Source organism: Eleutherodactylus coqui, chromosome 6, assembly GCF_035609145.1.
Source record: "Eleutherodactylus coqui strain aEleCoq1 chromosome 6, aEleCoq1.hap1, whole genome shotgun sequence".
NCBI lineage: Eukaryota > Metazoa > Chordata > Amphibia > Anura > Eleutherodactylidae > Eleutherodactylus > Eleutherodactylus coqui.
The window spans coordinates 37,430,999-37,444,855 of record NC_089842.1 but is presented as its reverse complement, the minus strand read 5'-3'; the positions used below and the strand labels follow the sequence as shown (position 1 = coordinate 37,444,855).

Below are 13,857 nucleotides of genomic sequence, written 5' to 3'. Positions count from 1 at the left end.
GCGATAGCGAGCGTATACCGCCCTGCTGGAGGGTAAACACGGAGAGTTCTACTTTGATGCTTTGCATTATCCTTGTGTAGATCTTTGAATACACTGAAGGGAAACCGCGGGAAGTCACCAGCCCGTTTAAAGGCCGACTGCAGTGGAACGGAAGCAAAGACATGCAGGATGTCTCCCTTGTGTTACACAACGTAACAGTGGCGGATTCAGGGCAATTCTTCTGTAACGTCAACCGCACGCTCCATTTCGAGGCGCACCAACACTCAACCGCGAGCCACGTGAAAATTGAGCTGACTGTGAAAAGAATAAGTAAGTAATGTGACATTGTGCATGGCCGTCTGTTTCATCATATTGCTGGGTGGGGTAAAGTCTATAACTGTTGTAATGATGAGAGAATTAACCTCCAATGTCTGGAAGTATTAATTGGGAGGGCAGCAGCATTTTTTGGTGGAGAAGACATTTTTGGCGGCCATTTTGAACTCCGTCATATTGAATTCAGTTGAGGTTTTTCAAGTGGAAGGAGGGTCATGTGATATATCAGTCTCGGCTGGAACTTCCTCAGAAATGCATTGGAAGGGTCAGTTTTGCCCCATCTCTACTTGTTTGGGAGTGGCGCAAGGGCAAAGTTGGCAAATTGTGTCTGGCATCCAGGGCCTATTGTTAATTAACGGATCAGTTAACAGTGAGAAGTGCCTTCAGATGATACAGGACACCATATTCCCATCTATGAGAACAGAGAGCTCCACAGGATGGCGCACCTCCGCACTTTGCTGTGGCTGTATGCAGATTGCCGGCAGAATGGCTGCCGAGGTCGCCAGACTTAACGCCTTTGGACTTTCATCTCTAGAGCCTCTTTAAAGTCCTTTCCGTATACGGAATAAAATCTGCAATATGGTTCACCTGAACCTGTGAAACCTACAGTGCTGTGAGGAAACATCCCCTGCATTTACTTAGCGTGTTCACAGAGACGGGATTCAACCAGCAGAATGGTGGGACACATCAAAAACGTGATGTAAAGCCCTTTCTGAAATTTGCCCGCACTTGGCTCCTAAACAATTAAAGATAGGGCAAAACTAACACTTCCAGTGCATTTCTGCGTCCATTTTAGCCAAGTCTGATATATCACAGATTCCCTTCCCATTTGGAAAAACTGAACTGTATTCAATATGGCGGAGTTCACACTTTTGTTTTCTGCATCTGAAGAAAAACGCTTTGATTCTCTGATAGCGAGCAAATGATGTAGGAAATATTCGGATATGAGGAAGCCCCAACGTGTCCATTCTACAATGATGAAATCTTGGGGTATTTATTATTATTGTCTAATGCCTTAAGGCAGTGTTCCCCAACTCCAGTCCTCAGGGACCGCCAACAGGTCATGTTTTCAGGATTTCCTCAGTATTGCACAGGTGATGTTATTATTGTCGGTGCCTCAGACATTGCCACAGGTGTTCTTACCATAGAATATCCTGAAAACATGACCTGTTGGTGGTCCCTGAGGACTGGAGTTGGGGACCCCTGCCTTAAGGTACCTTTACATGGGGTAATAGTCGCTCAAATGATTATGGGTGACTTACAGTCCATGTACACATGGCCCCCGACTAGGTAAGTCGCTCAGTAGTCACCAGACATTCTGTTTCACCCCTCTGAAATGGAACGACAGCTCAGCAAGTTCTCGCTCTGTATAAACAGGAGTTGTTCACTGTTTAAGCGACCGTCTGCTTGCAGTGAATGGAGGAGGCTGGAAGAAATCTCCAGCGCGCTCCGCCTCCATTCACTGAACAACTATTGCTGCTGACCGTATGTGTTGTCACACTGAATGCATCGCCGCCATAAAACACTTGAAAAGAAAAAAGCCGCGATCAAGTCCCGATCTTAATTTGCGTTTTCTCGTCCATTCACATGGGCAAAAATGAAAAGAGGCACATACAGAATGGGAGGAATTGGACTAAGCAGCAGCACATGTGAAAAAGACTTGGGTATACTAATAGATCACAGACTGAACATGAGTCAACAATGTGATGCAGCAGCCAAAAAGGCAAACACAATTCTGGGATGTATTAAGAGAAGCGTAGAGTCTAGATCACATGAGGTCATTATCCCCCTCTACTCTTCCTTAGTCAGACCTTATCGGGAATACTGTGTCCAGTTCTGGGCACCCCACTTTAAAAAAGACAAACTGGAGCAAGTTCAGGGAAGAGTTACCAAGATGGTGAGCGGTCTGCAAATCATGTCGTATGAGGAACGGTTAAAGGATCTGGGAATGTTTAGCTTGCAGAAAAGAAGGCTGAGAGGAGATTTAATAGCTGTCTACAAATATCTGAAGGGCTGTCACAGTGCAGAGGGATCAGCCCTATTCTCATCTGTACAAGGAAAGACTAGAAGCAATGGGATGAAACTGGAAGGGAGGAGACACAAATTAGATATTAGACAGTGAGGGCGGTGAATGAGTGGAACAGGTTACCACGGGAGGTGGTGAGGTCTCCTTCAATGGAAGTGTTCAAACAGAGGCTGCACAGATACCTGTCTGGGATGATTTAGTGATCCTGCACTGAGCAGGGGGTTGGATCCGATGACCCTGGAGGGCCCTTCCAACTCTACCAATCTATGATTCTATTAGCGAAAATATACTCTGCAGAGCGGAATCTCCTTGATCGGCAGAAATCCTCGGAATGACTTAAATAGAGGCAGCTGTCTTCTTTTCCTGAATGCCGGACGCAGCTAAACTCCCTCCCTAGTTTTTCCGACTCCCATAGGAGTCCATGGGAGCTTCCAGCATATCTCGAACAAAGATAGGGCAAGACCTATCTTTGGACGCAGCATACAAAATTAGTCACCGTTTTTGGTCAACGATGTCTTATTATTCCCGGCACGATGTTTTTATATGGCTAAAAATCACTCATCTGAATGGATACATTGGAATCCAGTGCTTCAGATGGTCACAATTTTTTGACGCGGCTACATTAGCCACGTATATACGCTCATGTGTATAAGGGCTTATTCAGACGGGCATATATCGGTTGGGTTTTCACGCCTGGCCAATATAGGCCACCCCTCTCTGCAAGAAGAGGAGGCGGGACAGGAAGGGAGCGAGTGCAGGGAGCTCCTGCCCCTTCTCCGCCCCTCACCAGTTTGCAATGAGAGGGGCGGAACATGGACGGGAAAAGCAGCATGCTCTATTTTTGTGCACATTTGCGCACCTAAGGCACCATTGGAGTCTACGAGGATTCAGAAATGTGCAAAACTAAGCAATGAACTGCATATTCAATAACAGCGGGGACTAATTAAGCTACACAGCCTTTTCAATCACAGCAGAAAGGCAGAAAGTACAGCTAAATATGCTAAAAGCGCGCAATAGTGCAGCCTTCACAGTGCAAAAACTCATGCTACTGTGAGCATTTTTGCGTTTACGCTCGTCTGCAGCCGCCCTTATACTATGGATGTTCTATGTTGTGTGCTTGGGGTTCCTCGCAGCCCTCCCCCCCCCCTTATGTTGTAATAGGAGGTGATTGACTTCAGTGCTAACGACTTCTGTTCCAACAGAGGGACATGACTTTACTAGCAAGCTCTCGGAGATCATGATGTACATCTTGCTGGCCTTCCTCACCTTGTGGCTCCTGGTGGAGATCGTTTACTGCTACAGAAAGATCTCTAAGGCTGAAGAAGTGACCCAGGAGAGCGTGTAAGTATGTGCCCCCTCCTGTAGGTGATTTGTAGTACACTCTTAGGGCTTATTCACATGGATGTATTTGTGCGCACATTTGCACACAAACAACTTACGCATAACTGACTCTACCCTTCACCAGCATGACAGAAAGAGGCCATCAATTCATGATACTTGCACCAAATTCTGATCCTTTCATCAGCAAGGGGCAACAGATACTATTTCTGGATACAACTGATGAGGTGATCTTTTTCCACTGCTCAATGATCCAATTTTTGAACTCTTTTGCCCGCCTTTCGTTTTTTCTTACAGAACATTGGCATGTTTTATTGTGTGCCATCTGTAACCGGTAGTGGAACCAGGGTTGAGTTACTACTTCAGTCTGATTTTTGTGCTTATGCCTTGAGCTCTTTTGTTTGTCTGGCGCTGCAAAAGGTCCCTTTCCTCTTCACTCTGCTGTAACTTTTCCTATGGCGTATGGACTGATTGGTCGACAGGGAGGTGTGTTCTCTGGGTGACCATTCAGCCATGGTATGAAAATATTTAACCGGTCACACCCATTCCTGGTTCTGGGTCATTCTACTGTCTGTGTCGCTTTCTTTTTGGATCCAGTTTGGTGTGGGAGTCTAGCTTAGATGGCTGTAATCTGTTGGAATTTGAGTCTAGGCTCTATGTTCTGTTGGTGGTTGCTTGGATCCAGATTGGAGTCTCGTATCTTGTTTAAAACCCCTTCCATCCGTAGGTGTGCACAACCCCCAGGCTAAATTAATCCCCTGCCTTCCGTAAGTGTGCACACCCTGAGCTGAATGAATCCCCTGCCTTCCGTAAGTGTGCACACACCCGAGCTCAATGAATCCCCTGCCTTCCGTAAGTGTGCACACGCCTCAGCTGAATGAATCCCCTGCCTTCCATAAGTGTGCACACGCCTCAGCTGAATGAATCCCCTGCCTTCCGTAAGTGTGCACACACCTGAGCTGAATGAATCCCCTGCCTTCCGTAAGTGTGCACACACCTCAGCTGAATGAATCCCCTGCCTTCCGTAAGTGTGCACACGCCTCAGCTGAATGAATCCCCTGCCTTCCGTAAGTGTGCACACGCCTGAACTGAATGAATCCCCTGCCTTCCGTAAGTGTGCACACACCCGAGCTGAATGAATCCCCTGCCGTCTACATGTGTGCAAAGGCCCAGGCTGCGTGAATGCCCTGCTGTCTGTAGGTATACAGATGCCTGAATCCATGTCTTATATGGTGTGCATTATCCCTATCTGTGGTGTACGAAGAGCATAGTTGGTCATTTGTGAGTTGAGTACCTATGTGGCTTATTTTACATCTGTCTAGTTCTTTCCTATTTCTATCTAGGGAAAGACTAGGCTCTTAGGTACGAGATGCAGGGCTGTTCTTGATGATTGCCTTGTTTGTAGGCAGGGTCCACTCCCCCAAAAGTTAGTTAAGGATAACTTTCCCTTTGATGTTTGTTGGTGTCGTCCAGTTTGGAAAGTGATGTCTTGGCGTGACCTCTTCCTTAGTTTTTTCACGCAGACAAGGTGTTTAAGCCCTGCATGGACGTATCAGGCACTTAAACTGATGGTCTGCTGTTATAGCACTAAGGAACTACTAGTTAGATGGAGCACCAGTACTGTATTCGGCTGCAATGGGTTTGTGTGCCACTTATTTATCAGAAGGACTCACGACGACCTCATTGAGCCCTTCGTGATGAGGTTTTTACATTCACAGGATCCTCACTTTCTTGGTATGCTCTTGACACTCTTGCTTGAGTAAACTCCACAAAGTTGACAGCATATGAAATGCTGCCCCCAGTTGCCTTAGCGCTGATGACCAGGAAGTCATTCAAATCGCTGGATTTTCCCTTCTAATCTGGATTCACACTGAAATTAATCCACAAAAAACTTCTCAGTTGATGATATGCATGGTGATAATATCCGTACAGGGAAGCACCAATTGTTAAAAGGCCAATGACCATTCAGTGTATATAATAACGTAATCTCACCATTATAGTCAAACCATTACTGGCATGTATTTTTACATATGTATCTGTTATTTCACAGCACTGATTATCTAGCGATACCTTCAGAAAATAAGGAAAGCTGTCCTGTTCCAGTGGAGGAGCAATGAAGCCGGAACAGATAGTGGTCAACAGTAGGTATCATATCAGACATGTAACAGAGGCATAGGAAATAAGAAATGTATATCATAGAAGGTTCTTAAAGGAATGCTCCTATGTTGGCTCTATATGTCTGAGATGAGAATAACCCAATGCTCTGTACTGACCACCTGTTGGAAAGAGCGGAGAGCTTCATCCAAGTGCTGTTGCCATAGCTATCATTAAAGTGAATGGGATATACGGAAACAGCTTAGCACAATGTGGAGCTATGGAAACAGTGTAGCATGCTATATGGTTGCTCTAGCTTCCATTCACTTTCACAGATCTATGGAAACCGCGGTCGGCTCTTTCTGTAGGCCATCTCAGCCAAAAAAAGCCAAGATAAGTACACCTCTTTAATGGCCAGGTTACCTGTGGGTAATATCTTCACTGTAATGGTGGTTTTTATAAACCATTAAGAGGTTTTGAACTCGGTATCCACACTTTGTAAAATAAAAATCCCCTAGAAGTTGTTGTTTTACTGCAAAACATGTCCTGCGGTTACATCTCAGGCAAATATACAAATGATTAGAATTGTGGGGTGATTAGATGAACGGTTTTGTCACCTGATGCCCCAAAAGTGGTTCCCCCTTGGCCTATAAGAGGTTCTCGGAGGCTCCTTGTGTGTAGTGACTTCTTCTGCTTGTGTAGAGCTTGTTGACCACTAGACGCCTCTACGACAGAGAGAAGAGATTTGACCCCGTTACCAGAGTCTGAGAGGAATGCATTATTGGGATGTGAGAAGCTGGATGGTCATACCAATGAATTGTTTCCCACTGGCCATTCTGACCAGACTGTTAGGTGTTGGGACCAGTGTATGGGTGAGGACCCACAAGGCAATGGGGCTCAGGATGCCTTCAGCAGACCACCAGTAGACAGGACCATGTGATCATCCCCACAAGCACAAGCAGCTCCAAACATTTTGTTGTCCACCATCCAGAGACAGGTGGCACCATCGTTACATCTCTGTGTCTGTCGGAACCATTTCCATGCGTTTGGCTGAAGGAAATTTGGTCTTAAGACTCCACCACTGTTGCCTCAGTTTGCAGTGGTGTCATGAACAATGAAACTGGACCCTACGAAGTGAAGCCGGGTTTTCTTCAATGACAAATCCAGGTTGAGTTTGGGCACCAACCATGGCCATGTTTGTTCCTGGAGACCTCGGGTGAGTGCCTCAATCCTGCCTTTGCTGTGGAGCACACACTGCCCACGGCTGGTGTGATGGTCTGGAGGGCCATCACAAATGACAGTCGGTCACCCCTATAAGTGGTACGAAAGACAATGACAGCTCAGCGATATGTTCTGGACATCTTGCGGCCACCTGTGTTCCGCTCATGGCGGCTTCCAAGAGGCATTTTTTAGCAAGATAATTCTTGGGCGCACCCAGAAAGTGGGTCACAGGAATGGCTTCACAACATTGTCACACTTCTGTGGCTGTCCAGTCACCAGATTTATCACCAATAAAGCATGTATGGGACCACTTGGAACGGCAACTTACACAGCTTATGAGTTTGCACAACCTAGGGGCTCAGTTACAGCAAATGTAGACTGATATGCTGCAAATTATCATACAGAACCTGTATGCCTCCCTGCCTGTCCGTATCACATCTTACATCCAAGCTAGAGGTGACCCAACAGCGTACTAGAGCCTGTATGCCTGCCCATATCACATCTTGTATCCAAGATAGAGGTGGTACAACAGGATACTAGAGCCTCCATGCCCACCAGTATCACATCTTGTATCCAAGCTAGAGCCGATACAACAGGGTATTAGAGCCTACATGTCCGCCTGCATCACATCTTGTATCCAAACTACAGGCGGCCCAGCAGGGTACTAGAGCCTCCATGCCCTCCTGTATCACATCTTGTATCCAAGCTAGAGGCCGTATATTAGGGTACTAGAGCCTCCATGCCCACCCATATCACATCTTGTATCCAAGCTAGAGGCCGTATATTAGGGTACTAGAGCCTCCATGCCCACCCATATCACATCTTGTATCCAAGCTAGAGGCGTTATATCAGGGTACTAGAGCCTCCATGCCTGCCCATATCTCATCTTGTGTCCAAGCTAGAGGCGGTCCAATAGAGTACTTGAGCCTCCCTTCAAGGGGTTAGTTTTCCACAATAATTTATTCTTCTGCTCTGATATTGTAATCACTTAGTTGTCAACTAATCAACGTTTCAAATCACACAGCAAAGGTTTTATTAGATTCCAACAAAATTGGAGGCCCAATTTTGACTTCAATGGGAATTGGGATCGGGTCAGGCAGATTCCTGATTAATTATTCAGGTCAGGAGTGATTAGCCCAAAATTCCAAAAAATAATTTCCCTTCACGTTTTAGCTCACCTCAGTATCCAGGACATAAGGCCAGAGTTTTTCCTTCATTACTTATGATTATGCCTTCTTTCTCTAGGTGGCCCAAGATTATACAGATGAAGTCTTCTAACAACATGTGACCAAGAGTCAGCTATACAGACCCGTCTCACACGTGTTCAGGCTTTTTCCAGCCTTTAGCTCCCACTAGAATGCCTTACCTGCTTTGTAAACATCCTGAATGGCTCACAGATGTATAGAATGTGGTGTATGAACAATGCATCGGAAATGGAGAAACACCAATAAGTTCCAGAGCTTGTAGGTGGGGGTCCTGGTCAATGGGAGAAAATTCTTAAAAAAAAGAAAATCACATATATTTCATCATGTATAAAAACAGGTACAAGGAAAAGTGTGGCATGGTCCTTAGCAACCAATTGGTAGCTTCATTATCGTCAAGTCCTACGTAAAATTCCAGTGAAGATAATTTCGTTAGGTTCTATGATACATCATCCAAAATGGTTTTATGGCTCCTCCCCTTTCTGGGTGGTACTTATCAGTCTTATGAGTGTATACCGGTACCTGATGATACACTATCCTGCCAAAAGTAATTGGAAACCCAAGCAAGAATTAGAAGTACTATTTATTTCTATCTATCTGTTAATACTTAGTTGGGCTCCTTTGGCCCAAATGACATTGGATACTTTCCGTGACATATTTTCTACTAGCCTCTGATACATTTTAGCTGGCGTTTCCCTCCATTCACCCTGCAAATGTCTGGAAAGATGGGTGCTGTTCATATTTCCTGACCCAACGTTTCAGTTCATCCCAAAGATGTTCAGTAGGGTTCAGGTTGGGACTCAATGTAACCAGTCCAATCATGGAATATCCATATCCTCAAACCAACATAGAACAGTGTTGGATTTGTGATAAGGCGCATTGTCTTGTTGGAAGTATGGCCGACCATTCCCAGAGTATCGCCACATTGTCGGCAGCACATTATTATCCAGAATGTCAGGGTCCACCTCCGTGTTCATGGTTCTTACCACTACAACCAATAGACTGAGGCCATGCCATGTAAAACATCCCCAGACCATAACAGAACCTCCGCCGTACTAAATGTTGACACAACACGCTTGGACAAGAGCTGTTCTCCAGACTCCTCCACACCCAGGTACGTTCATGTAATTTAAAGATGTAGTAGAATGAACCGTCACTCCATAGAACCTTCTTCCATTGCTCTACTGTCGACCCTCCTTGCACCATTGAAGATAGGCCAATGCATCTTCTTTGAGAGAACTCCCCAAACATTTGCAGGATGAATGGAGGGAAATACCAGCTATAGTGTATCAGACGTTAGTAGAAAGTAAGCCACAGAAATCTGATGTCATTAGGGCCAAAGGAGCCCCACTAAATATTAACATATGGAAATAAATACTATGTATTGATTCTTGCTCAGGTGTCCAATTACTTTTGATAGTATATTGTAGAATCCGGTTGCTATTGACAACATCACAGTTGTTTGGTGCACTCTTTTTACATGCATGACCATTACTATCTTTAAAGAAACAGATGAAGCTTTGTTAACAGCCCCACCAACCATGTGTCACCTTTATAGCACTGCACTCCTTCAATGTAGCAGAAGGGGCTTTGGCCAAGCCTGAACTACACCACTGAACAAAACTGTGGAGTCAAAAACAAAAGTCTGGTTTAGTGAAATTGTCTTGTATCTGACAAGTATCTGCTTACACTTTCAATGACTTTAGCTCATCCAGTATTTGGCAGTATAAAGCAATGATTTCATCTCTTCTCTCTTTGGTGCTTTGTTATTTCATGACCATACCGGTAGATGTTGTAACCCTTCTATAAATCCCAATGCCTTGTCCGGCAGGGCTGGCACTATATTAACCATCGCCTTTCTGCCCCCCCTGTACTGCACCTGATATTCATAGTCACAATCTCACTACTGCACAGAGCAGAAAGTACGAGGATCATTTCAAAACTACCCCCTCCTAACTTAGTAGGATGTCAGAAGTGGATGTTGATGGTATGGCAAAATAACTTGAACCTCCCTGCCACATATCTGGTAAAAATTTTGCTGGGTGGTAATCTGACATGAAAGTGCGCATAAAGGGACTTTTGTATAGCGCCAACTTATTCCGCAGCACTTTCAGGTAATTCGTTTATTACTCCCCGGCAAGCTGGGTACTCATTTTACCGACCTTGGAAGGCTAAGTCAATTTTGAGCCGGCTACCATGCAGGGATTGAACTCTCAACCTTCAGGTCGTGAGCGAGAGCTTATGACTGCATACTGCTGCCTTAACACTCTGCGCCACATGAGACTCAAGTTAACTCAAGTAGACTCAAGTATAAGGCTCAGCTGTCCAAATGATTCCTCCATTCAGAAAGAATTGCACCCGTTGACCTTCATCAATGCTTACTGAACATTTGCGGACACCAAACAGCGGGTGTTAGCACTGTGAGGCGTTGGGGCATGTTCGAAGAGTGGTGACAGCAACTTTAAGACAAGCCATGTTGCAGACATTTAATCGCAAAACGAAGAGCGTCGTGATCAGCTCACCCGTGCCAATCGGTGGATCATAGCTACCAAGACACTGAAACCGATATTCAGCTCCGGTTTGCTGGTCATAATCTGGCGATTCTGAATCTGATGAAGACGCTCTTCATTATGAGGTGTGACGGCCATCTAAGACAAGGCTCACCGTTGCACTGCGCGAACATCCAATGATTGGTCTCCGTAAACTTTCGGCAAGCCTCAACAGATGTCAATGGGTGCAATTTTTTTTCCATATTGAGGAATTCCAAGGCACTTTCATGTCAGACGCCATTTTTTCAGACCACCCCCTTCCGCACGGCAACAAGATTTACCGAGTTTTGTCTGGAAGGTTCAAACTGTATTTTCATACAGCCAACATCTACTTCCGACGTTGCGTGCCAACATAAAAAGATAAGAGGCACTAGTTTTGAAGCGACCGTCATAACAACATGACTGTTACTTATATCGGAGAGGATGTCACCATTGTCTTTTCTGGAAGGAGCGAGGTCTTCCTGATACTTAGCTGTTACCTGCCAACAAGATAAATAAAACTTTGGTTTCGATGTTTCTTTTGAAATGAAGACAACACAAAAGATGCGTTTGTATCCGGGCTGCGACCCGCTGCAGGGATCTCCCGGGTGCGATCAGGAGGAGCAGAGGACACAAATCACGACTCGGAGACCCGCATTCCTCATTGGAATATTTAATTTTATTCATAGTTGAGTTGTCCTAGCTATTTCACATTGAGTTTCGGCTGAAAAGCCATTGATATACCTATGCTACCAGGCCCCCTGGACACGATGCCCCTGCGCACAGCGCAAAGGATTTTCTTTTTTATTGTTTTTGTGTTTTTTTTTGTCTTAAATATTATTTTTACAGTTCAAAGTCCAACTTTCAGAGGCCAGTAACACCACAGAACAACCAACATCCCCATCGATGATTGTAGAGATCTCTTGAATGACGGCACAAATGCAATATATCTGCTGGAATGGACTTCTTTTGTTGTGGCGACTGGCGGTTAGTTTTCATGCAGAAGCAATGGGCTACATTTTCATGGAAGGGTGATCGATGCTCAGCTAGCATTTTTGCTATGCCAGTTGGTGCAGTAGAGCCCATGACTTCGGTTTAAGGGCCACTCCAGTGACATTTTTTTCATTCGCTATGGAACTAGCCCCCAATTATATAGAAGTTGGTTAGTTAGGCTTTTTTATCTGAAACTTTCTGGAGTCCTCCAGGTGGAAAGGTGATCTCATTCTGACCACCTGAGAATTAATTGGCTGCACGTTCCCTCAAGAAGTCACTTTTTCAGTCAGCATAATTCCTGTGAGATGATATTACATATACTCTACCACAAAAGCTCTTCTTAGGGGGAACAAATACACTCCTGCTAAACATTAGAGGCTCCTCTCATGCAGTGATAAGGAGGGAGAGGGCAGCTTATGTTCCTGACTGTATTATTACAGAGCAGTAATAATCATACTGTCCTCCTAGTAGGCAGAGATGGGACTGCCTCTAGCTGCTCCTATGATGCTGTACTGATGCATCATGGGTGTGTTAGTAGAGCATAGAGTAAGTGAGCAGGGAGAAATCTCAGCCTCAAGATGGCACCTGATAAGGGTGCATTTACACAGGCGAGTGCAAAGTCAGTCTGAGAAACTTAGACCGATATCGCACTTGCAAACCTGGGGCTTATTTTTGGCAAGTACGATGAAAGCAAAATGCATCACATGGCTTGTGATTTTAACGCGCTTGAAGAACGTACTAGAAAATGGCCTGTTATTCCAATAGTAAAAAAAATAAAACATCGTGCTTGCATAAAACTCGCGTGTACACGCAAACACAATGCGATTTTTTGCACTCCTATGAAAGAATGAGTGATTCTTGAACAGAATCGCCCAAAAATAAGAAAAATAAAAAATTGCAAATAATAGATCCTATTTTCATGTGATTTTTTTCGGGAGGCTGCACTGAACAGAAGTGACTGCAATATGCATAGCAGATGACTAGAATGTGACAGACAATTAGGTGAGGGGGCAGGGATGTGTTTTTTCACTGGAGTGGCCCTTTAATACCCTGCATGCACATTTATTGAATGACCATCCAGGTCTGTCCCCCTTTAGCCACGGAGGACAACCGGCGGTCCTTCAACATTTCTGCCACAGGTAAGCAGCATAGTCAGTCATCAGCACCCGCCATGCTCTGCAAAAACAGGATTAACACACATAACATACAGTCTGCTGCCGTTTCCATACAGAAATCACCGTCCATTACACATTGCCAACATCCCTTTAAAAGATTCACAAAAATATATAGCTTCATCTCAAGCACAATAAATAGAGCAACATTTTTTTGATTTACAATGTATTTTTTTTTAACATAAAAAAATAAAACCATAAATGCCAGACCCGTCCCAGTAAGCGGAGTCATCGCCGATGCAAGCACCATCCGTACTGCTCAACTCCAACGTAATAGCACCAGACAACTGTAATAATAGAGACGGCTCAGAACCCCACACTACATACCATGCTGAAAACAGGGGATTAAGGGAAAATGCTTGGTAGTGGATCACTACACCCAACGCTAAAAATCACATCTGCGCTGAGGATCCTGCTTTCTGGCTCCGGTGTGGGAGCAGAAAACAGAATCCCCTGGATGAACAGATCTGACTCATAACAGAACCAACGGATCCCATTGACTAGAATTGGTCCGCTCGGTTCCTGAACTTGTCCGATATTTTTAAAAAATGTCCTGCATCTCATGACGGATCTGAACGTCCAATAGTCTGGAGTGAATACCTGCAGAGAACTAGATTACCAGGCGAGATCTAGATTTATAAGCAAAGACATGGTACCTATAAGAGAGCATTAGCAGAATGTTTTCAGACCTGTTCGTAACATGGAAATGGAATGTATAGAGATGCAGCAGAGTTGAATTGGTCACAAGTAGCAAGCCTGAGTTTGTCATTTGGCACAACTCACTGTGGTATTGCCATGTGTTACCTGCAGTTTTACATACGGCTGCAGATAAAATTAGTGGTTATGATAAATAGATAAAACAAAAAAAAATTACAAATTCAAATTTGCTGCATCTGCCAAGTAGAAGATGATGGCAGACAGGAGACGCATTAAAGAGGTTGTGCCATTACTATCTGTTGCAGGAAGCAGAC

The 13,857-nt window shown here is 44.7% G+C and overlaps 1 protein-coding gene across 2 annotated transcripts in view; it reads left to right on the top strand.

Annotated features, from left to right (window-relative positions):
- The window catches only part of SCN3B (sodium voltage-gated channel beta subunit 3), a 36,317-nt gene extending 26,374 nt beyond the window's left edge, over nucleotides 1-9,943 (top strand). For both annotated transcript variants that reach the window (XM_066606605.1, XM_066606606.1), the window contains exons 3-6: nucleotides 81-309; nucleotides 3,541-3,679; nucleotides 5,727-5,817; nucleotides 8,237-9,943. In XM_066606605.1, the coding sequence (XP_066462702.1) occupies nucleotides 81-309; nucleotides 3,541-3,679; nucleotides 5,727-5,793 (435 nt within the window). In that variant the 3' untranslated portion in view covers nucleotides 5,794-5,817; nucleotides 8,237-9,943. The remainder of the gene's footprint in view (nucleotides 1-80; nucleotides 310-3,540; nucleotides 3,680-5,726; nucleotides 5,818-8,236) is intronic.
- Nucleotides 9,944-13,857: the final 3,914 nt, after the last annotated feature.